General features: G+C 37.8%; 1 protein-coding gene across 2 annotated transcripts in view; it reads left to right on the top strand.

Annotated features, from left to right (window-relative positions):
- The first annotated feature begins 266 nt into the window (after nt 1-266).
- The window catches only part of LOC122840162 (neuronal membrane glycoprotein M6-b), a 35,539-nt gene continuing 10,570 nt past the window's right edge, over nt 267-25,235 (top strand). The window contains exon 1 of one of the 2 annotated variants that reach the window (XM_044132382.1): nt 267-479. In XM_044132382.1, coding sequence (XP_043988317.1) covers nt 476-479 — 4 coding nt within the window. In that variant the 5' untranslated portion in view covers nt 267-475. The remainder of the gene's footprint in view (nt 480-25,235) is intronic. The other variant, XM_044132381.1, reaches the window with a different exon arrangement.

Genomic DNA, 25,235 nt, shown 5'->3' on the forward strand with positions numbered 1-25,235 from the left:
AGTAAATTGTTTCACAATTACACTCTTTGAGTTGATCGATATCATTACATCTCAACTGGTTGTGACACTGCCGCATGTGAGAAAGTTCAAAATGTACAGATACACTGTAGCACAAACAAAATAAACTTTGCTTAAGCAGCAAATCCCAATATTGGCAAAAGAAAATCTATGTATTTGGTCAGCCTGGTGTGAGATAACCAAGGAATTTCAGACTGGACTTTGCGCACATGACAGTATAACAAATGCTGGTCCAAACTTCTTGGTGAGGAGGGGCCAAGCTGTGACTCCCATCAGTAATCCCCTCAGTGTTGACGTCAGCCACGCTGCCTCCTCCACCGGGACGCGGTGGGTGAGTGTTGGAGCAGAGCAGGCTGCGGTCAGTGTGCATCCCAGGACGCGACGACACTGTAGCTGGAGCACAACTTCTCAGCTCATCGCTTTTCACTTCGTGCCCGTTCGGAAACTTTTAACAACAATGGGTAAGTTCAAGAAAGTCAAAACTAAGACGACCTGTAAAGTAGTGAACCTGGGAGTCTTTTTTTTTTAGGGCTCACAGGGTGGGTTTAAACACGCAGCTTCTCAAACTTTTCGAGGAGGCGCGCCGACTGTTTTTGACAGGAGCGAAGATTCTGTTGTGAAGCAGAACCGGGCTGTTTATCTGACCCGCTTTCGTGAGGATCGGCATTAGAGCAACCTAGATGTTGAGGAAAGCGATTAGGGAGATTATAGAGATTCCTCCAGTCAACTCTGGGCGAATGCGTGGAGGTGTTAACTTCAGGTCAGCGAACTGTCTTCACTGTTCCCTGCAGACAGACGGACACAAAGACAATACATTCGCTGAAAACCTATTTTCAATTTGGCAACGCCCTTTTTCATCAGCATCTTTTGATCATTAGTACAGAACTGATTGACTTTATTCAGGGGCGTTGCTAGACATGAAACCAATGGGGCCTGAGATTAATTTGCCCAAATGCCCGTATTTATATGTGAAAGTGAAACGCTCAAATTTCACGTTCAGTTTAATTTCATGCATTGTATTGCAGCCTACTTCTGTTTATTTTTGCTCTGGTTCCTGTTCACAGGGAGTTCACAGGGGCGGTCTTCAACATGGGCTGACCTGGGCCAATAAAAAAATATATATCTGTGTTTCATATATTTTTAGGAACTAATATTCTTCCAGATGGAATTTTCTAGATTTTCAAAGATTTTTTTTTCCTTCACTTTACTGTGACATTTTTTATTTTTATTTAGATAACACATATGGAACTTTTTCAAAATTATTCCATCGCCCCACATCTAACCTGACCTTTGACACCAAGTATTTTAGACACAACAGCAAGCATGTGTCCTAAACCTCTTTCTCCAGTTTTTTGACTGTGTTGCTTTGCCACTTACAGTTCTGATATAATTAAATTAACATTTTAAGTACTTTTTTGTGTGTGGTAAAACAATTTTAGGGTAGGAAGACCAAATCAGTTAGGTCATAAAATATGAGAGAGTAGGACTCTATCAAAGTGGCTACAAATGATCACATGGCCATTATATCTTATTTTTGTCCTTGAAAAACCTACATGTATGAAACAGCCAAAACTGCAGGAGCATGAAATGGCGGTTGGGGAAATTAACCAACCATCTCAAAAACAAATTTGTACATAAATTTAGACATAATTTCATATACAAGGGAACATTTATTGGCAAAACAAACAAAGACATATGTTTTTACTTGTTTTCTAAATTTAAATTTATAAACTCCATGCCTTAAAGTCAATAAATAACTACCTTTCTTTAAACTCATGTTCCAATTTGAGTTGAAATGGACATTTTTATTTTTTAAAGTTCTTATTCTTTTATCTTTTCTTTCCAAACATTTTCACTGTCTTGTAACATTTAAAGGCAAATCTTTGAACAGTTTTTTTGTTTTTTTGTTTAACAGTGCTAATATTTTTTCTTACATTTGGTTGAGATGATTTAGGGCGTGGCATTGCGATAATTTTAATGAAAAATAAAAAGTTAGTATTATGTTTTCCCAACATAAACTTCAATATCTGTATCTTGGGAGATTGTCTTATTGGAAACATCTTGAAGCCTGCGTGCTTTGGAAGCTCATAAACTGCAGTCTGGAGTTGGAAAGGAGACGGTCCCGTCTTTAAATGAGTTCCAACTGTTGACCATCTGTGTTCCAAACCTCAGGAGTGGCAGATTAATGTTTTGAAACTTCTCACTCATGTTGAAACTGTGGTAAACTGAGACCCAGCACATGCAGGATAGAACAAATCGATTTAATAACTGTATCATTTCGAGTGGTTGAGCTGGGTTCGGTAATCTTTTAATAGCTGATGTTGTTCGACACGTTGGAGCTGAGGCTGTAGGGAAGAACGCTGTGAGAAAGTGTATCAATGCTCATTAATTCACTCTGAAGCTCTCACAGAAGCGCCTTTGTGCTCCTAATTTGGAGCCGCTCCTTTGTGCGACTTCAGTGGCTCTTAATGTAGAGAGAGAAGTTCACTGAACTGCAAGTTTCATAGCGGATGCCCTGTGAACCAATTCCCCACAAACCCTCATTCTCTGCTTCATTCTCCGTCTCAGTGAGGATATTACTTTGCATAGCAATCAGCCTTTGTGCATTGTCTGCTTTATATTCAAATATTCTCAAAGGTTTTTTTTGTTGTTTTTTTTACGATAAAGCAGTGTAGCCTGTTGTGAGTGTGAAGACTCGTTTGGTGCTGTAAAAACAACAACAACAAAAAACCTTAATAATAATCTTAATTCTATGTTTCATGAGAAATAGAAAATGTATTAACTGTGAGCATGATAAGAGTCCAGCCCAGAATAAACAGGATGTCACAAAGCTGATTGTGCTTGAGGCTGAACTTAAATAACTTGCATCTGATTTGATTTTTGAAATGGCATTCACCTCTCAGAGGAAAGTTTTAGGCCCTGAGTGTCTTCTCTATCCTTTCTTTGGATGATTTAATCATGCACTACTTTGATTGAAGGTTGCGAGAAGATAACCTGTCTTCAATCTGTTGTATTCAACCCAGAGAAACCCTTCAGTGTTCAGTTCTGTGGTCCCAACTGGGAGCATTTTGAGAACACCATGTTGCTTTGAGGTTTCTAATTATTAAAATACCCTGCTTTTAGTTTTAACTATCATTCCCTCAACAATGACTTGGAGCCTAACAAAAATTCCCCAATCTGCCTTCCTGCCATTACCATGTTTTGCCTTTGGGGCAGCCAGAGTTTTACAAGTAGAACAAAAGATTTAATATAGGTCAGTAATAGAGGAGTTGTTTTACAATTGGGAGATTTTAGGTTTGATTCCAGTTCCTCCTGTCACATGTCACTGTGCCGCTGGGCAAGGCACTTAACCCCAAGATGCTTACAATCTGCATATGAGTTTATGAATGTGTGTGCATTTGTGCAAATGGGTAAATGATTTTGAAGTATAAAACACTTTGAGGGGTCAGGAAGCCTTGAAAGGTGCTTTATAAAGACTGTCCATGAATGCCACTCATCCTTGTAAGCCATATATGTTTGAGTGCAAAACTAAAAGTTTTTCTGTTCTTACTTTAGATTTCCATCTCTGCAGCTCCTCCAGAGTAGCCATGGGCACATTTGAAGAACATTGTTGCTGTAGTGTTTCTAATTATTAAGAATCCAAACTGATGTCTCTTAAGTGTAGTAACTCAGATTTTGAGACATAGTTTTTAATTCCTCAAGATGTCAATCAAAAAAATCAAATATTTCAGCAGTTTCTCTTCATCTTTATATGGTTACCACTGAAAACAACAAACCAGGAAAAACAGAACTTTTCTGTCCTGAGACCAGGCCATAGTTAAAACATGGTGGTGGATGGGAAGCAGAAAACTGGGCCTCCCATTTAATTGTGGGCAATTTACATAATGCCAGCATGTTAACTGCCATTATACTTTGTTTAAGAAATGTGGGTTGTTATGGTTGCTGAATGCTCTGCACAACTTGATCAAAATTTAATAGTACACTTTAACACATGGATTCAACTTGAATAAGGTGAGAAATTTGCTTTGCTGGTGTGGGTGGGATTTCAATAACCCAAGTAGGAACTACTATAAATCAAATTAAACTTACTACCAGTCTGGGCAGAATCACTATGGGTGTGGTGAAATGCGTTGCTACTAAGTGGCGGTGAACATATTTTCTAGCTCCTGTCTAAAGAAAGGGGATATTTTAATTTTATGTTTTGTCAGTCAATTAGAGTAAATTATGGTGATTTTGTCTTTTGTACAAAATAACTTCTTTTGCTTTTTAGTGGAAACCTATGAAGGATCTTACATGGTATTTCCGTTGTGTAATTCGACAAATAATTCAGTAATTCAAAATTTAAGCCTACTCAGTTTTTTCATAGCTTAACGGCTGAAACCTTTTTTGATGTTTTTTCCACGTCATCAAGTGGAGAGATAGTGCTTGCCATCTGGCAGGCCAGCTGTCAGTCAAACAGGAAGGTAGTTTGAGGGATTTCTTACAAGTAGCTGTTTGACCTAATCAAGTACAAGTTCTGAAATCAGAAAAGGTCAGAACTAGTTATTCTACTTCATGAATATCCCAAAATATATTTCCTCTCTCCAATTTCACCAGATCCCCCTGATCAATTCTCGCTTTGTCTGCATCTTTCATTGTGTCCCAGGGCAGGAGTGGCTACAATCCAGTAGCTTACCACCACCAGCATGTAAATGTGTGAATGACTGAATATCGTGTGGATTGCTTTAGGGTTCTCTGAACTTGATAAAGCATTGTATTGTTATAGGCCATAAGTTATATGTTTTACCTCTGTGGATGCATGAATTACAATATTCTTTTGGTCACATTACAGATCAGAGGCTGGGTCTTGGAATTTCATCAGCAGTTTGCATATTTTTGAAATCTCCTTGTACAGTATCTCCCAAAATAAACATCTGTTTAGTTCTCTTGCTCGCTGCAGGACTTGTCCTCTTTATCTGGCCTGCGTCTTTAGTACCACCATTTTGAATAGCAGTTTTTGTGGGACGGGACGTTAAAATTTGACACTTGCATTTCGTGTGATTCTATAATTATGGCCTGTGTGCAGCTGGTTGCAGCAATACCTTGAGGCCCCCAATGGACTGGCTACAGATGAAGACATTGACGTCACGCATGGCTCGTGGTTTAGCAGACAGTGAAACCAAGAACTGATTTTGACTTGAGGTTAATTTTTGTGTCATAAATTATTTTCATGACTAACGTGACGCTTTCACTGCTAAATCGGGTCCTTTGATGGGCTGAATTAGTCACACTAGCTTTGTCTCTTGCTGTTTCTGATCTGTTGTCTTGGGCTCCTCTATATTGGACGTGTTTTTGTTCATCTGAGCTGAGGGTATCTGGGACGTGTCACTGCAGTGAACTGTCTGTGCTGTGACCTTGCATCCTGAGTTTGAGGGGAGGAAAGACCGGTGACCGGTAGTGCTGGGCAAGGTCCTCTTCTCAAAGCTCAGTAATAAACAGGCTTGGAGAATGAGTTGCTGTGGGGGCGGTAGTAGCAGTAGTAGCTTTGCTATTTAAATCCAAATCTTTTCAGGCCGTCTTTGAATTTCAAATTTGAAATATGTTCCAGTGCATCTGTTAACCTTTGAAGACCTTTTTATGCCACCATCGATAATCTGCAAATTGCTCTCCGTCTTTGCTTTGCAGTCATTAATTACGGCGAATATTCTCCATAATGAGCTTGCCGCTGTCATAGTTATGTGATTTCTGGGCCTCTTTCCATCTGGCATCGCATGTGACTGAGCATCTTGGGTTATTGTACAACCGACGAGGCCCGTCGGAGGACTTTCTGTAGCCGTGCAGCTCCAAAAAGACACAATTCAGTTCAATCAAAAACTTTATTCACATTCATCTCCTCCTCTTCCTGCTGGTCCACTTTGTTTCCCTTGAAATCTCCCGTCTTCCTTCTTCTGGGTTTCTTTCATCTTCACTGAGCTCTCCAAGTCCTCCAGGTCTGCCAGATACAGTCATGTTAATTCGCTGAGCTGATAAGTCCTCAGACAACAAAGCTAGCCATTGGGCTTTGTGACATGATAGAAATAGAGGTTTCTTGGTTGGATTCTTGCTCACACATGGGCTTCCACCATCACTGAAAGGCTAATGAACACAGCGGATGGAAGGTGGTGTGTGAGTGATGTTTTGTTGCTTTTACATTCAGAAATATCAGCAGACTTGAATTTTTTTTTTTAATTATTTTGTATTTAACCCTCTCTAACCTGATTTTTAAAAAATTTAATTTGTAAAAATGTGTTCGAGACCTTGTATTTCATCCCCTGTTCAAATTATTCACTACTGTGTCTTGGTCTATGACATCAAATTGCAATAAAATATTATGTAATTTGCAGCTTTAATGTGAACAAATATTAAATAGCTCAGAGGATCCTAATACTTTTTAGAGTGTCACAGTCACTATGCCATAGTTAAAGGTTAGCACTGGAAATATCTTCTCTATGCAAAAAGAGCAAAGTTTTATGACAGGCTCAGGCAGCTGTAGCTTTGTGTAGGATAGATTATTCAATTGACACAATCTGGTCATTATCTACAGATTTAAGAACAGATCTGATTATCAGAGTTCGGCTGATGAATACAGCTTCCTTTTCAGTTTGACATCCTGCTGGCATCACTTCATGTATTCAGAGCAAAATGGGGGTCCTTGTTAGTGGAGCAGCAGTTTCGATCACTGTTGTGTTCACAGTCAGATGATTGTTCCAGAAGGCCTGGTGGAAATAATGGGTCACGGTAAGCGAAGAGATGCTGCAGCTGATGAGCGTTTATTCACTGCTCCAACAGGCATTCAGCAGTGTTGCACTACTTTCTGCTCTCTGTGCTGCTTATGACAGCCACATCTTGCTCAGAACGAAAATGAATAGATAAAAGGACTGTTTGTACTTATTTACTCATATTCTTTCACTAATTAAATCAATTGTAATGTTTTTGTTTTTTTCCCTAAAATGTACAATTTTCTTTTACAAGCACTCGGATTACACTACATGTCAAACTTATGGCAGGACCTACAAGTTTCTGTTCACAATTTCTTTCATAAACTATGGAATGGATTTGATGAATTTTAGGATGTATTTGCAGTATGACTGATTCTGCTTTCATTGATATATACCATTTCACCCACAGATATGCAGACGGTAGCTGAATAAATGTTACAGAGGAAAATAAGACCTGCGTTTTGGGGAGATTTGCAACGGTTACAACTTTGTTGCAAAATTAAAAAGAAAGTCCTAGTTTGCATATCCATTTATGCAATGCTGTTGTTTGATACAGAGGAGCCTACTTTGAAGGAAACCAGAAAATTTATCTCTAAAAAGATTGAGGGGGACTTTTTATATAATCTATTGTGGTTGATAAGCATATTAATGAAATTGGTCATATGTTTGTCCAGATTTGATGTTCCTTCCAAACTTTTGCTTTTGAGGTGTTCAGTGAAGCTGTTGCCAGTAGTTACTGTGTTTCTCTGCATGTATATGTGGTTTAAGAACATACTGCATAAACTATTGTTTTAACATTTAAGCCATTTTGACTTTGGTGTCACTTAAAGCGCCAGTAGGGACTTCAGCAAAATCTGTGGACTCAATCTGAAAGTTTGAACTAGCACACCTCACAGGTCCCTCCCTCTTGCTCTGTTGGGTGACAATGAGACCTCCACAGCTCCTCCCCTACTGCAGGACCTGCAAAGAACTCTAGAAATTGACAGTTCTCCTGTAATGTTACACTAATTCTCCGCCGTTAACACAGCTGCAGCAATCGGAAATCCTGAGCTTGAACTATGCCACGCGCTAAACGGGGGAAGATTGTGAGCATCACATACACGACTGTGGTTGACAATGGTGAGACATTCCTCCTCCAGAGGAGTTTAAGTATTTATTTCATAAATTATCTGTCTTCCTGTCAGGATATAGTGACAGTTTTAACAAATATGTAAAAAGAAGATATTTATATAAAAATTACCTACTGTGGATTTAATAATTGTCTATATTGACATCAGTACTAGTTTAGATTTAGAACCATGTTGGTTCTGTGAACATTTTCAAATGTTTCAAGGCAAATGTTAACATGTCTAAACCACAGGAAATGTATAATAGAAAAGTAATGCTATGGGGAGAAAAATATTTTTAGCAATATAGAAAAAAGCAGTCTTATTTAGTTTGTTTGATGTAACTTATGACACTTGATGTCAACTTTGGACCAGCAATGTCTCCAGTAGAACCATCCAGTGAAAAGGTTATGGCTGTGGAAAGACAAAAAGAAAAAAACAAAACAAACATCAACTTTGACTTCTTGATTATCTTGACTCTTAGAACATCATTTTTTTTCAAAGAATTGTTTTCTGTTTCAGAGCAAAATACTGACTGCCTATAATAATTTCACAAAACTAATTTTAAGCAAACCAAATGATCCTTTTTTACAGTGACTGTCTATTTTCCACTCCAATGGTGTCACTTGTGCAGTTTATTATTACTTGCTTTGGTTTTATTTCCCAGTAGGCTTAAAATGGGTGCAAACAAAAGTGGTGTCTTGCATGCTTTCATGCGGACCATTAGCTGTCCCAACCAAGTAGAACATATGTAAATATTTTGGCAGCTCCTGATTGTTTTCTGATCCGTTTATAACCACAAAGACCAATGAATGTCTTCACACTTCGTGTCAAGCCCCTTTTTGATTAAACTGTGGTTCAGAATACATCTGCGTTATTGAACAAGACAGCAAAGGCAACAGTTGAGCAACTTTGATTGACAAGTCCTAATTTTGCAGTTGAGTACATGCTCACTATGTGCCATTTTTGCTTTACTCAAATTCCAAAACGGTCCTGAAAGATGTAAGAATAAGTACTGTTTTTATTTATTTTATCCCCAGAAGTATGTACATTAGGCTTAGATTAAGACATTCAAAATAACTATATTACTTTTTTATCATTTGATATTTTGTAAGTACACAGATTGCACAGATTAGTTTGGTCAGATTGGATTGGCCAGATTTCCCTTTTGATCTGTTATGATTAAAAATTGGCTGCTCAAATACTGGAAATCAAACATTTAGACCTGCCACCACTTTCAGTCTTAACTAAGACAATCAACATTAAGTACTTTTATGCACTTTTTTAAGTTTAATAAAAACGTCTCAAAAGTTTTAGGGCAAATCTTTTGATGTATAATTTGGGATGATTGCGTAATTTATTTGTTTTCTTTTGAAAATTAAAAATGGCTACTTCTCTTAAAGAACCTACAACACAATTTTTCTCCTTTTTTTTTAATGTGTTTTAGTCCTTAGAACAAAAATAATTGGAATTGCTCAAAATCAAACTTGGTAGATCAGACCTAATTAAAAACTAGAAATTAATTTTAGCTGATTTTAAGAAAAATAATTGTTCAAAATCTACTTTGTGACTTTATTTCTGGGATTTGTGTGGCCACAAGCTGCATGTAAAATTACTAAGGTGATCTTATTAGAAAGAAAAGGGCCCCCAGCTCTTTTCCCTGCAAGATCCCCTGTCAGGAGTGAAAACCGAATGCATTAGTCTGCTTTTCAGCTGTGGGAGCCTATAGGATTGAGCTGTTGGCTGTGTGCCTGCTGAGTGTATTCAAGCCTCCACAGATAGGTCTTTGTCCTCAGCCCTTTAACGCGGCTGCTAAACAACCGTAAGACAAAAGCATCTGGGGTACCCCGGCACACCAGTGAGAAATGGTCTTCTTGCGAAGAGCCTTGCCAGACAGCCGGGGACTACGGGGAGGCGGCCAAACGCAACAGTGGGGTCGAATTGAGCAGCGATTTAAATGAATACCCTCACAGCCCCATATGAATATTTCTACAGCTCCATAGAAGGAATTCAAGATGCATTCCTGATGCAGATATTTAAAGTTTGCTTCATAGCCCCCATAACAAATCTTGTGAAGATATTTCTGCAATGACTGGTGTTTGGGTTACACAAGATGTTGGAAATGAGCATGACTCATTTTTTCTCTTGTTGTGACAGATTATATTAGTTACAGGAGTCATTCTTTCCATCCCGATTTTTTATTTTTTTTTCCTCACCAGGACATAGTTTTACAAGTGAGAATTTGCATTGTCTGTTTATTATCTTTCAAAGATGGGATTGATAGACAGGAAGAGTCACTTCTGCCAAGCAGATGAGAATCTGAAATAGCTGAGCTTTTATAACGAGACAGCTGCAGGAAATATAAGAGCTCAGGGAGAATGTTTGGGTAGGTTTAGAAGCAGACTAGTTGGAGAAGTGACAAAATGGATTTTAATTTAATTAGACTGCTAAAAAAATGGAAAAAGAGAATAGAGTAGTCTAGTGATGTTTGATTATTTCATCACATACTCATTTTAGGATATTTTGTGTCACTCAGCAAAAGTTTACTGCAAAGCAAAGGAGAAAAAAAACACCAGCTAACTGCTGCTTCAGGTCAGAGGAAATCCCAGATGTTTCTGTCTGAAAAACAGCTTAGCTCTGTAACAACACGCAGACCAGAGTTGGGATTGGCTCGCTGTAGGAATATTGTAATAGCACAATTTAAGGGTCTCTTAAGTCATTTTGGTTTTTGACCTTTAGTGTATGGGAAAACAATAAATACTGTAACAGTAGAACAGCAACAGCTATAAAGAAATCTTTAGAGATGAGGAAGTTTCAAACCTTCTGGAAGTGAGCTAATACTAATATAAAGTGTGAATATGAGTGGAAAGAGATTTGCACCTGATATGTTGTTTTTCTATTGAAACTAGCCTTCCTGTAGCTGCTTTTTCGGAGAATCGCTTGATGTTTTTCATTGTTGAACATTTTGTTTTTGCCATATCTCTCATGATACTTAATTTAAAATATTTAGAACATGCAAACAGGAGCTTTGTAAATATGATTACAGATGAGTGGGCAGTAAAGAAAAAACTAAAATTAGAAATTCCAATTTTTGTTTTCACAAAGATGCCAAAGTTTTCAAGTTATGTTTTAAAGAATTGGCCATCAGTACAGAATCTTTCAGTAAATTACTGACAACACAATAACACAAATAACAAACCTGCCAATGACATGCAAGTAACACTGCATTCACACAATCACACATGATGAAGATGAAATGGGGAAGAAATGGGTTTTAGGTGTCAGACGGGCTGGCCTGAGTATTTCAGAAACTGCTAATCTACTGGGATTCCCACTCACAGGCGTTTTTCAAGTTTTCAGAGAACCACCGGGAAAAAAAAAAGTGGAGCAGCTGTGTGGATGAAAATGCCTTTTTGATGTCAAAGGTCAGGGGAGAATGAACAGACTTGTTCGTGATGACAGACAGGCAACAGCCGCTCAAACATCTCGTAACAACCAAAACATGCACAGTGCCACTTAGAAATGCACAACCAAATTGACAACAGCAGGAGAAGATCTTGGTGACAATCCTATCCACTAATGACACAAAACGGGCCACAATTTGTGCAGAGTTACCAAAACTCTTGAACAGACTGGAAAGATGTTGCTTAGTTTGGAGAGTCTCAGTTTCAGGCTTTGGATGTGAACATGAAAGCATTTGTCTGCGTTGCATCATTACTTAAGGCTCATTCTGGTGATGTAATTGTATTGGGCATATTTATTTGGAACAATGTGTGCCGAGTGTGCATCCACTCCAGAGTCCACCTGAGGATTGTTGTTGACCATGGTCATCCCATTTTGTCCATGATGTACTCATCTTCTTATGGCTTCGTAAGGATAAAGCACCATTTCTCTAACTGCTTTCTCGAATATAACAATGAGCTCATTTCACTCCATTGGCTTCCACAATGTCCCAATCTTAATCCAATCAAGGCCATTTTAAGAAGTGAAAGAACATCACCAGAGATTTGAATTATAGATGTACAGCTTACAAATCAAAAGCACATTCGTAGCCATTATCATGCTATCAATATGGACAAAACCGAGGAATATTTTTCTGATGAGGAGGAAAGTGTGCACAACTCCAATGTGATAAAGGGGGATGATAAATGGGTGCCCGGTTCTGAATACCAACAAAAATAATTCCAAAAACACCCAACTTAAAACTTTTAGATATTTATTGTTATTCCTATTTTTTGAATATTTCTTGACACGTTCTTGAATCTATGCCATAAAGAATTACGGCAGTTCTGAAAACAGAAGGGAGTCCAAACCAGTACTCAAAGGTTGCACCCAGTTAAGTGGCTAGTGATGTCATGTTTCTCTCAAAATATGTTCAAGAATCTTAAGCAGTTTAATAGCAATGAAGGCATCTGGAATTGGATTGTACCAATCAGTATTGTAGGTCAATTGAAGAATAGCTTATTTTCTTACTTCAAAATAAATCCCCACATATCGTGGTGTTTCAATATTGCAATGAATCATAGCAAAATGTCTCCATCAAATCAATAAAGGAATGAACTGGCCAAGTCTTAGACCAAGTCGTAAACCAGGAGTTGGTGTAGGAAGTTCTTATCCTCCAACTTCTTTATATATTTGCCAATAATTAAGAAATGTATCATTATTTAAAGGGTCAGACACTCCTCTGCTGGGGTTGAGGTGTCAGGTTCAGGTTACTCCTGTGTACTTCCAGGTTATGGTCTCATCTTTGAGACTCCAGGGCAGCCTTATGCAACAATGGCATTAAAGTGATCTGCGTATTAGCCACTTTGTTGTCATAGAGCTGTCAACAAATCCTCTATGGAGAGGTCGAGCTGGCACAAAGGAGAGGGGTCTCAACCTAATAAAGGTTGGGTAAAAGACCCAAGGGTTTTGAAAAGGGTTGAATTTTAAGGTCAAGGGTGAGAGGTTGGCAGCGTGAGGTGGGGGACAATGGAACAGACAGGAGTGAAGCAGAGAGAAGAGATTCCCAGCAGCTGGGGGGCTGGAGGAGTGGAGGGTGAGAGTCCAGAGCCCTTGCTGTCTCAAGAGCTTTGGACTTCATTATGTCTCTATTGTGCTACTCCGTGTTCACATGCACAGTGCAACAAGGTTGAAATGAAAGTTTTCTTCCATCGCGTTATTTGCTATCCAGGCACTCTAACTTCAGTTTACCAGATTTTAGTGTCCAAAACTCAAACTTGCAGCATCTAAAATAACAGGACGTGTAAAGTGACTCAATCCGAAAAGGCATGTGAATTTACAGCCACATAACAATATATCTGGTGGGTTTATTTTTAAAAAGTCTCAGGGTTGGTTTACCGGTTCTTACCTATTTTTTTTACTTCCTGCTTCCCTTTTATACTTAGAACTGAACCATGCTTTGCTCATGCACTTAAACCATTGTGTCTCCGTTATTTGTCCTTGTAATTAACAGTTGTAATAAGCTATAGAAAAATAAAGATAGAAATAAATGCTCACAAAAAAAAATCTAAATTTCACATCTAATTCAATTCAGTTATATACTATTGCCTGGTAACTTTGTATTGGGTCCTTACCCTTGTTTTGGTCAGTGAGCTCTTCTAAACCATGACTGACTGTAACCCCAGATCAAACCAAAATAATCCTAAATGACATGTGCCTAAATATTCTTTCCTTGCACTAAAAGTACAGTATAGAAAAGACCCCTCAAATAGCTATGAATTGAAGCATGATTGATACAAAATGGCCTATGGCAGATCAACCCAAAGGACCAAAACTGCAATATTACAAAAAGAGTGAACTTATCTATTTACACCGCTGATTTTCTTGACATATAGCATGCTCTGCCACTCATATCTCGCATTTTTTCTGCCAGAACATTACAAACTTAATGCAGAATTATAGCATTACTTCTTATAATGGAAATTGACACTTGGTTACTTGAGAAAAGAAGAGCAGAAGTGTTTTCTTTCAATGTCTGTTACTGATTGAGTTGCTCTATAATCTCACTGTGGTGGACTGCAATCACAGCAAATGCTCTTACAGACAAGAGACGTCATTAAAATGTTTAGAGCAGACTGAAAGAGAAACAAACAATTATATAAGGACTATTTATTGTTTCTGAAGTGGTGGTTTGTCCCTCATGTAGAGAAATGCAATGAGTGAAGCAACACACAATTCATATATCTTTGTTTTGATTTGATGTTGGTTCCATGGCAAGTTTCTAACTTTGGATTCAGATTAGATTTTAATTGTACATTTTTAAAGCTGTAGGTTTCTGTATTAATATCATATGGCTTTCTGCCTGTCCAAGCCACTGTGGCAGCATCCAAAATCTCAAGTGAGTTAGAGGGTCTGGATGATAGGAAGCATGTGTGTGTGTGTGTGTGCGTGTGTGTGTGTGTGTGTCTTATTCTGCCTGCAACATGTCGGCCAAAACCACAGTGGCTGCAGAGATGCCAGAAAGTCAAGGTTGTCAAGGTCTTGAAGTAATTTTTTAAGAGGAGGAATAAAATGGGTGCCAGGCTTCTCCATGTGAATGTTATTCCATATCCAGACCTAACATGATTGTAGAAACATGCAATTAAAAAGTACTGAGTCAAATACTTTGGGCATTGTTTGGTAAAGTACTGAGGAGAAAAAAATAAACCTGCAATTGGAGAAATGGCAGGGGTGCCAAGATATGAAAACTTTCTGCTTCTGCTCGAAGCTCGGTAGTTTATATATTACATTTTTGCTACTGTACTACATAAATTAGATGTATTATATATTTTTTCTGTTCAAGAAAAATGTTATTGTGTCTGAGATAGAATTCTGTGAATTATAGGATAATATATTACACCATAAAGAAGTGCACAGATTGGCTTCAGCATAATGTTTCTGAGGTTTACTGTTGGTTTGTCAGAGAGGCACAGTCCAAGGCTTATAAAGGCACAAAAATATATAAGCTTTAATAACATCTGAAAAGAATGTCTATTTAAACATTACTGAATGAGTTCATGTAGACTTAAAGTATTTTTGTGTTTTATAGGAAATATCATGCAAATATGTTTGCTCCACTTCAAAGTTTCAAATTTTTTCATGTAGTTTTCAACATTATACTTTAGAATAATGACACTAATCATTACTGATTTAGAAAATAAACTAGTTTTAATTGAAGTATAAACAGAAATTGGATTATAAACATCCAAAAGTGGAGTGAAACATCAAAGACTGTATGACATCTACCTCTAACCTTAACTCTGGTCAAAGGCTGAGCTGATTTCCTGTGACTTGCTTTTTTCTGCTCTTTACACAATGAGCCAGGAAAGAAATAAACTTTTTACCTCTTGTTCATTGCTTTTTGATGGAACAATAGGAAGGATGACGCTCATTATGAGTCAGGCCACTAAATTTTTTTCGCTTTGCTCTCCTTGTCCTACTATGATGATTTAGGATGGCAGGATAAATGAAAACCCATTGCGACATGGAGTTTATTCCTGTGGTCATTTGCTTTTTAGTAGCTGTACTTTTAACTGTCCAGAGTTTCTAACCCCGTTGTTCCACGACTCTACAGGAGAAAATGGGTCAGCAAACAAATGAATAGATCTGTATAATGGGTTTTCTGTGGAGAGTTTCTGTAAACCAATCAATAGCTTGAATTCATGCCAAACATGTCAGGATAAACACCGGACAGGCTGACCTACGAAGAAGGACTGTATTTAAATCTGGGTCAGTGATCGGTTCTCTGGAAAGAGACTCACTCACTGCAGCAAATTGCCAAAGTAATGTTTATAAGAATCTCAATTCCCAAGACAGTGGATGTTTTCTCCATGAGCATGACAAACATGTTTTTGGACTATTTAGATGGACCTTTTTCTAACTGCTTTAGCTTACTTTTTCCCTTTCAGTGGACACCAGTGAGTCATTCCTCATGTGGTATGCTCCACACACACACCCATTTGACCTAATCTACTCTCATTCCTCTGGTGTCAAACCAGGCTTTGCTTTACTTGCTGTTAGTTAGTGGAAGTGAGGATTGGACCTGGGCATGGATCCGGATCCCAGAGAAATTCATGCTTGGTGTGAGCCAGCCAGGGCTTCACGGGTGGCTGAGCACTGAGGAGCATTCAGAGCTCCAAGTCTCACAGAGTGAAAGGTTGACCCACAATGAGGCCCGTTTTATTCGTGTGAGCTTCATCATCATGCAGATTGTGTCCTCCAGTAGGGGAGTGGCCACGTCTCAAGGCAGAGTCTCGAGCTTGCAGCATTCAGGCTTCGTCGCCAGTACTCATGTGAAACTCCCACAGTCACAGTCATTGGTTTTGGTGAAGATGAGCCCGATCCTAGTTCATTATTAATTGTGTATCGCTTTGCATAATTAGAATATATTAACTTCTTAATAAGAAAAAAATATTGCAATGGCATTAAGAGGTGTAATGATACATCCAATTCATGAAATAATTAGTAAAGGACGTGGGTTTAATGAGACAAAACAGGGAACTTACCATTATGATTTTTCAAAAAAAACAAAAAAAAAAAACAAACAAACTATGTTTTAAAGAATAATTATTGTAGACCATTCTACTCTGCATTTCCATATGTTACATTTTTATCTCAATCTTATTCTAAGGTGTTCCTAATGCCAAAAAGTATTGAAAATCCTGCTACTTTGTAGTTGCAAAAATAGAATAAATGTTTCATAAGACTCTGCATTTTAAATAACCTTTCGTTTGGGCAGCCTGGATTTACTTTGACAGTTTAATAATCCACTTTTGAGAGCAGATCAAACTGTCTCGACAACAACATTAAGTTAAAGGGACTGGTCATTTTGAGATCAATAGCAAGAAGCTGCCCAACATGAGCAGCAAGCAAGCAATGAAAATTGTTTTAAGATTTTAGCAAAAATCATGGTGAAGATTTGAGCATATCACGTTCTAACTAAGTGAGGCATACATTTTATCTGTATCACTGATGACATAAAATTGTGTTACAATTTAGCTAAACCTAGCCCCTGTTATTTTGTTTTCTCTAGGAAGTTTGCTTGTAAAAGAGATTCTCCCATTTGTTTATATAATTTTGTGCTAAGGGCACTGTTAAAACCAACACGTGTATTTTTCAAAATGTATAAATTGCTGCCCTTGCACTTATCCACTGTAAATTAAGTTTTTTTTCCGACAAAACAGCTATGTTTATTAACTTCTTAAAACGCTTAAAAATGTGGACTACCTAAAGACAGAATAGATGAGAACTGTTTCCACATCTGTCTCAACTTGTTCATATTCTCTCATTTAAACTTCACAAATGGAGTCAGAAAAAACAAAATCAGATGTTTTAGCAGCGTCTCGCTTTTCTTTTGCCACACACAAGATATTCTTCTTTTGAATTTTGATGGCGTTAAAGTTGACGTTCTCGCCCCCTTTTGGCACAGCACAGGTATTGCAGCTTCTTATAAAAATGAAAGACATTTTTTGGCATACTCCAAGGATACCTTAAATAAGTAAACTGCCTGAAATTATTGGACAACTTACAACTTTACCTTGCTGAGAAAGTCCTGGTAAATTGCCAGTATACCAGTGATGTAATAAAACAATGACAACTAAGTGGATTTAGAACCAACAAGTACTCTTGTTGTAAACTTTGCTTAAACAGGAAAATGCTTTGGGAATTAGAAGGATTTACTTTAGAGCCTAAAGCCAAAAAATGCTTTAAAGTGCTGTTTATTCAATTTACTAAGTAAGAACATATTGTAAGCATTATTTTTTTATATATATATCAAGCTCTTTTTGTATGTAAAACCCAAAAGTTTGTACACTGGCTTGTTTTTAATCTTGTTATATTCTACTGCAATGTATCAACATGCATCCTCTGTGTGCATCTATTGTCTCTTGTTTTACAATTTAACTCTTTTGATTCTTTGATTGAACTGCAAGCATTTATCTGGAAAACACGATGGATGCTGTTGAATAATCTCAAAAAGAAGGTTAGAGTGGTTTGTTTTTTTTTCAACAGATTTACAGTACCAACCTAATGAGGAAGATGTTAGCTCACCAAGTATTTACAGGGTTTATGGTAGAAGTGCTTAAAGATTAGCACACCAGTTGCTGTTGTGGGATCCCCGCTAAGTTCACTTCCCCTGACCCCAGAGGCTCCCATCCCCCATTCACCCCCTTTATCTCTGAGGTCTAGTATCCGTGAGAAGAGCCCACTCTAGCTCTACTCCAGCGGTCTCCGCTCTGCTGAAAGGCTTCGCTCTCATTAGCATACCCCTGGGGCTCCTTAGCCTGTTGTTGCCAAACAAATACAGCCAAGATCTTCTTCCCTCTCTACCTCACTCTCTTTTGTTCTGTCATCGCTCATCGTCTGTCTTCCCTGTCAGTTTTTATAACAAGTATTTCTTATTATTTCTTTGACTCTTATTCTCTCCTTTCTTCATTTGTCTTTCCGTTCTTTCTTAGGTTGTTTTTTTTTTGCATTCCTCTGTAGGGATATCTGTTTCTCTCGTTTTCACATGCTGTTTCCTCTGTTGTATCCATCAGAGCAGAGGATGCTTCCTTGTTCAGGAAAAGTAGATTTGCTGTTCCCCTTCATAATTTAGGAGTCACCAGATAGAGGAACGACAGCAGTCAGGGTGTAATAAAGTGTTGAATGTCTAAAAATTAAGGAATCAACCCTGTATAAGTAGAGCTGGGTTGTATCCCTGGCCTTTCATTGTGGTCAAACAGTGAATTACTTTATTCTTTCTTGTCTGACATACAAGGACGTTTTCTCGCGCAGCTGTAGTAGATTTCCTGAATGGTTCCCCTCACCATATAGCTGCACTTTGATTTATGATATAAGCTCCACTCTTCTGATCCTGATAGAAACAGATTAGTGTGGTGACAGGTAGGCTTTGTAGTTTAGCTTCAACTTTTCAGTGCCAACCAAGTAAGATTCACACCTAGAAACTTGCTTAGTATCTTGATAGAAAGTTGTACCTTTTTAGAAGTGCATCAGTAAATTGGCTATTGATCAAAACCAGATTTTTATGCCTTCAGGTAGTGCTAACAAGAACTTTGTTTAATACTACACAGTGATCAGTACTCATATATTTTCAACATCATTCAGAAATTTAAATTAAGGGAGCGGAGGCACCAAGATGTAAGAAGTTATTTGAAAAGACACATGTTGAGACATTTCTTCAGTTTGTTCAGGGGGAAAAAGAGAGAGGGAGTGAGTTCAAGCAGATAGCAAAAAGGCTGAATGGACTATTGCAGAATCACTCTATTTTACCTTTTTGAGCTTTCAACCTCAGTCTGTTTTGGAACATGGTGGGTTATTGGGGAACCTAATGTTCTCCAGAGAACCGCTGGAGACCACTGCTTCAGTTATGCTAACCAAAGTAATCCTAAAAACAAGATGGTAAACATCAATAATCATTTTTGCTTTTCAAATAGGTGTAAAACAGTTTCAGAGTGGCTGTTTACACACAAGTGTAAAGAAATAATAGCTGCACATGGCAGAAATGTGAGAAGAACATTTTGGGGATGCTGTTCTTATGAAACCTATTCTCATAATTTCCTTATTACATTGGCCAGAATTGGTACCAGGTGGCCAAAGTTTAACAAAAATTGACCACAATATTCTGATCCAAGGATCTTAAATGTCAAAATGCAGATATTGCACACAAAACACTTTGGTTCCTTTACCATTTGTCCTTGACTGCAAAATTATTTTGTCATCATTCTTACAACAGTGTTATTGTGTAGTAGTGCAGTGTTTTTTCCCCTTTATCTCAGTTAAATTATTTAGTACCAGGTCATTTTATGACTTGTTAGTGGCCATCATTATGAAAATGTCACTTCATGATAATCAGCCATCCTCTAATATAGATCCATAAATGCTCAGGGTGTGTCAGAGTTATTCTTTCAAAGAAGACTGGAGACAAACGGGGTGAATGTGGAGGACAGATACAAAGATGAATGAGTCAGTCATCAAACTATTTACAAATAAATATCTGAAAAGTGTTGCATACATTTGTATTCACCGTCCTTTATGCTGACACCACTAAACAAAGTCACGTGAATAGCATATAGAGTCCATCTGTGTGTAACAATCCTCACTATAAATACAGCTGTGAAGACTTGGGAGGTTTGTTTCAGAACATTTGAGAACAAACAGTATTGTGAAGACTAAACAGTACAGCAGACAGGTCTGGGATAAAGTTGTGGAGATGTTCAAAGTAGGGTTAGCTTATAAAACAACATCCCAAACTATAAACATTACACAGAGCTTTGCTCTGTCCATCATCTGAAAATGAAAAAAAAGAATGGTGCAACCGAAACCTCTTAAGACATGGCCATCCATCTGGTCTGAATAGGCATGGTCAATTAGAGAATTATTCAAAGAACCAGCCAAAAGACCCATGAGAACTCTGGAGGAGCAACAGAGATCCACAGCTCAGGTGGAAAAATCTGCTGACAGGACATCAATTAGTCATAGACTCCTCAAATTTAAAAACTGTATCAAGCTGAGATACTTCTGCATTAATTTAATTAATATATAAATAATTGTGTATAGTAAATCATTGTTTAATATATATAGGATTTATTTTCAGTTTCACAACAACACATGTTTTTATAAATCATATCCTATATCTATTAGTAATAACAGAAAATCTTTTGGCAACGTAGCAAGTTCATTAATTTTTATAGTGTTATGAACTAAATCTGAGTAGACCGTATCATCTGCAGGGTTTATTATTACTTATGCCAAGTCACTAATTTGTTTGTTGGATGTTTGAAGTGAGTTTAATTAGTACAGCGACAGTGAATAGCCCCAGGTCTGAAATCTAATTTTGTGCAGGAAAGCAAGCGTGTCACACGCAGGGATTGTGACCCTGAACCACTTTTATCGCACAGTTTATTAGAAATGAGACATAAAGTTTCACTTTTCAGAAACTTGCTGGCTAAGAAAAGCCTCTCTTTAACACCCTTTAGAGTTGCAATTAAGGCATTTCAACATCTCTCCCCTCGGTAGAAAATGGAAAATGAGATGCTGCTCTGGCAGTTTGCCCCGGTGGGGCAACAAACAACAATACCCAGCTGTAAACAGAGACATCTGTTAGCAATGATCCTGGGTTTCAGATTGGATTTGGATGGTGTTTTTAATGGAGCTGGAAGACAGTTTATTCCTCCAGACTCAGAGTTCCAATGTGTTTTTTCTCTGGTGTGTTTGTTTGTGCGTGTGGACTCCATTCCATACTTATTTTTCCATAGAGTAACATGGAGCTTGTATTTATGATTGCTGAAAGTCTTTGGTTTAGAAGGTGTCTTTGTGCTTGTGTCTACCTTAGATGAAAGATTGATAGCTTGTTTGAATCTGTAGCCCAGCTTTTTGATGTTTCTCAAACCAGCTACAGATGGATATACCTGTTATTCCACTTTCAAACCGACATAAAGTTGAGCTACTCGGTGATTCTTTCAACAGGTTGTGTGCTTATGCTTATGTGATGGCTGTGGCTGAGGGATGAAGACCAGCTGCAGGGGTTAGCGATGAGTCTGAGCACGAGCCCTTTGCAGTGACTCATGGTCAGATGAACCTGATTAGAGGCAGAAGAACAAATGTTTACTTTGAAGCACAAAATAAGAAAGTACTTTCACAAAATGCATCAATAAATATTATTTTGCACATTACACAGTAGTTATCTTCTTAAAGATGTTCTCCTGAATTTTCTGTTTTGTTGACATACTTTTTAATATGTTGGGAGATGGTCCTTTCGCCAATTTTTACATAAGCAGTTTTGATTGTTTTAATATAAAATTTCTGAGAAGGGAGTTATCTACCACATTTTATACAGAAATACATTATTTGTACATAGTTTTAAGCAATTTTCTTTAACCTTCTCATAGTTAAAGACATGTACATGATAACCTTGTGATGGTAGTCTGAAGAGAAGTGTACCATTATATGGTATTAAAAAGTTCAAACACTGCACATTTGAAGTGAACATGTTGGAGAGGCCTCACCCCTACAAGACCATGACCTTGAGGTATATGAATCTAAATAAATGGGAGAGAAAATAAATGCATTTACCCAACTACCAGTTGGAGATTTGCTGCAGATAAAAGATGTCTGTGTCTGAAAAAGTCAGTTTGAGTTTCAAGGGGGAACTTGAATGTGGTGGGCTGCACAGTGGCGCAGTTGGTAGAGCTGTTGCCTTGCAGCATGGAGTTTGCATGTTCTCCCTGTGCATGGTGGGTTCTCTCCAGGTTCTCCGGCTTCCTCCCACAGTCCAAAAACATGACTGTCAGGTTAATTGGTATCTCTAAATTCTCCCTAGGTGTGAGTGTGTGTGTGAATGGTTGTGTGTCCTGTCTGTTTTCTGTGTTGCCCTGCGACAGACTGGCGACCTGTCCAGGGTGAACCCTGCCTCTCGCCCAGAACGTAGCTGGAGATAAACACCAGCAACCCTCCTGACCCCATTAGGGACGAAGGGTGTATAGAAAATGGATGGATGGATGGAACTTGAATGTGGCAGAATAACCCTCTTGTTGTGTATAATTCTGCTTTTGCTATCCAAATCTTTTCATTTGGACAGCTGAAAATATACCTTTTTATATTTTACTGCATTAGATTCCATGTTTGTTTGGGTTTTTTTTTTTTATTTTGTTTTGTTTTGGTTTTCCTGCAAAGATTCACTGTCTCATATCTTAGCTGTAATTTCATAGTGTTCCCATATCGATGTTTAAAGAGGGGTGTGCTGTTCATCTGTACACCAGGACAGTTTTTCATGAAAAATTTCTAATTGAATTGATAGAATTTGCATTTCTATTGGAAGTATGTTTTAGATTACTCTATTGTCTCGCTTTGTTTTCATGCTTGAATCCTATGGCCACTTGAATGTGAATCTACATGCTACACCATTGCATCTCAATTAAAATAAAAAGAATAGGTGCAATTAGTTGCTTCACTACATGCCCAGAAACCGATAGCAATGACAGTAACCTAAAGGCCAGTCACACAACTGAAACCAGAAGTTTGCATACACCACATAGATGCACATTTCCTCTCACTATCTGGAGTAAAATCAAAGTAAGCTTTCCTTGTAGTAGATCACTTAGAATTACCAAGCGTTATATCTGGTGAATATCACAATAATGAGAGACACAATATGTCAGATATTTATTCATCAATGTTTTCAAAATCTTAAGTTTAGCTACAGAATGATTATTCTCTTTTTAAGCAATGAGAAAAAGACCAAATGATGATGTCATGGGTTTGTAAACTTCTGATAGGTCAACTGACACATTTGAGTTAATTGGAGTGATCACTGATGATGTGCAAAGGTATGTAAACTTCTGAGTTTGATGAAAGTTACTAAAAAAGCATCTCTCAGAAATGTTCTTGGTAAGTTTTCTAGCATTTATCAAATAGACATAATTTAGGTAATTGCAAATGATTCAAAACAAGAGAAGTTTGTTAGATGTAACTTCAGATGTTGAGAAAAGAAAGCCTTGTGTGTCTTTTTATTAAGTGTAATAAAAAGACACAGTAAACGTCCAGTTTCAACTGTATCTGAGCTTGCCTGAATCTCATATCAGTGTCATCTCTACACTGACAGATCTGGCAAACAGGATCCTCCTCGAGCATTAAGGGACCGTTATGGCTCTGCACTGTTCTGAAGGGGGGTAGTACACAGGATGAAGCTCAGTGGTGGGTTTGTCTTGGGCTTCAAGCCTGCATGCCGGAAGTGCAAAGTCGTGGCTTACTGCTATTCTGAATGGCCCCTGAGAGTCCAATGTGATGGACAGTCTGTGGCTGCACACACTGGCCCTTTGTATCAGGACTTCTTGGACTCTCTCTATTACTATTTTTTTTTTTCCAGAGTTTCTCACAATGTCACACACTTTCACACATATTTTTTTTTTTTTTTCTCACACAAGAATCTTTTTTTCCCCTGGTCTCCTCGTGATCTTGATGTGGCAAATCAAGCTTCTGCTTCGGGGCCAGACTTTGTCGGGGCCAACAGTAGCAAAACTTGTAGGTGTTTCTTTCTGTTATAGTGGCTTTGAATTCTTCCTTTTCTTGTTTTGCTACGTTCTGTGACAAAGACAGAAAGTCAGCCACTTGAAGGAACCGTAGGTCTGACCAGGACTGTTGGTGACTGGGAAAGCATGTGAAAGTCATCAGAGAGACCAACGTGATTTTCATTTTTGGCTATCCAATCAGAAGAAGCCAGCAGTTTCTCCTTCTAATGTCATGTTTTCATGTTTAGCTGTGCATCCTTAAAATTGGAAAATGGAAAAACAAATTATATATTTATTTATTTATTTTATTTCCTGTGAGGATTAGCACAAATAATCAGTCACTAATCCTGCTATTGATAACTTCTTGTTTAGTTTTATCTGATAAAGCTCTGCTTTTCTCTACTAATCTACATTGCCTTACAAAAACGACAGCTTTTGATCTACTTCACACATTTTTGTCAGATTAGTACAATTTATTGCATAATTGGAATTGGGGAAAAAATGATGCATAGTTTTAAAAAAATGGAGGATAAAAGAACTTTGCATATTATTTGCCCTTCAAATTCACACCAACTACTGTGTTTAACTTGATATGCAGAGTTAGTTTTCCAACACAAATACAATTTTGCCTGGCCAGTGGAGTGCAATGCTAATAGTTGTCAACACCTTCCCTCACCTCAGCTTTAGTTTTCAGCAGTTTTTCCCAAACAAGGGTGTCTTGGCTGCCTCTCAGTGTATGTGTGCAGTCATGTTTTGGTAGGTTTGTCGTTGTGCCATTTTCCTTTCATATGATGAACTGAAAAGTGTTTTGTGAGATGTTCATAGCTGAGACCTTAATGTTTAACCTACTCCTGGTTTAAACTTCTCCTTTATCCCTCATCTGTCTGGTGATTTCCTTTATTTTTAGTCTTTAGAGACATTCATGTTTTTGCTCCTTTTGCATACAAATATTTAAACCTTGTGCTCTGTCACTGATCCATTCACCAAGTAGTCTTTTAAGATTTTATAATCTAACACTAATAACTTTTCATTTCGGTAAGAGGATTAAATTAGTGCATTTTTACTTGTTTTGATATTTATGTCTTGTTAACAATACATGCAGTTCTAAATGGAAAATCTGGATTTCCTTTTCCAGTCTTAAAGTACAATTATAACCACAAATACACTACAAAGCAGGCATTATTTTCATACATGATATTTTAGATTCACCATAAAATCTAGAGCGGCTACAAATAAAACCACTCGTATTCGTGTCTTCTGCCTTTTAGTTTAGCAATAAATTTAAACCCCAACCACATTCAGCACATGTAACATTTGTGGACTTCAGGACGGTAAACAGAGCACCAAAAGCACTTTTACGGGTATGCAAGCAGTTCTTTGCAGCGTTG

This window comes from Gambusia affinis, linkage group LG11 (assembly GCF_019740435.1).
Source record: "Gambusia affinis linkage group LG11, SWU_Gaff_1.0, whole genome shotgun sequence".
Lineage (NCBI taxonomy): Eukaryota > Metazoa > Chordata > Actinopteri > Cyprinodontiformes > Poeciliidae > Gambusia > Gambusia affinis.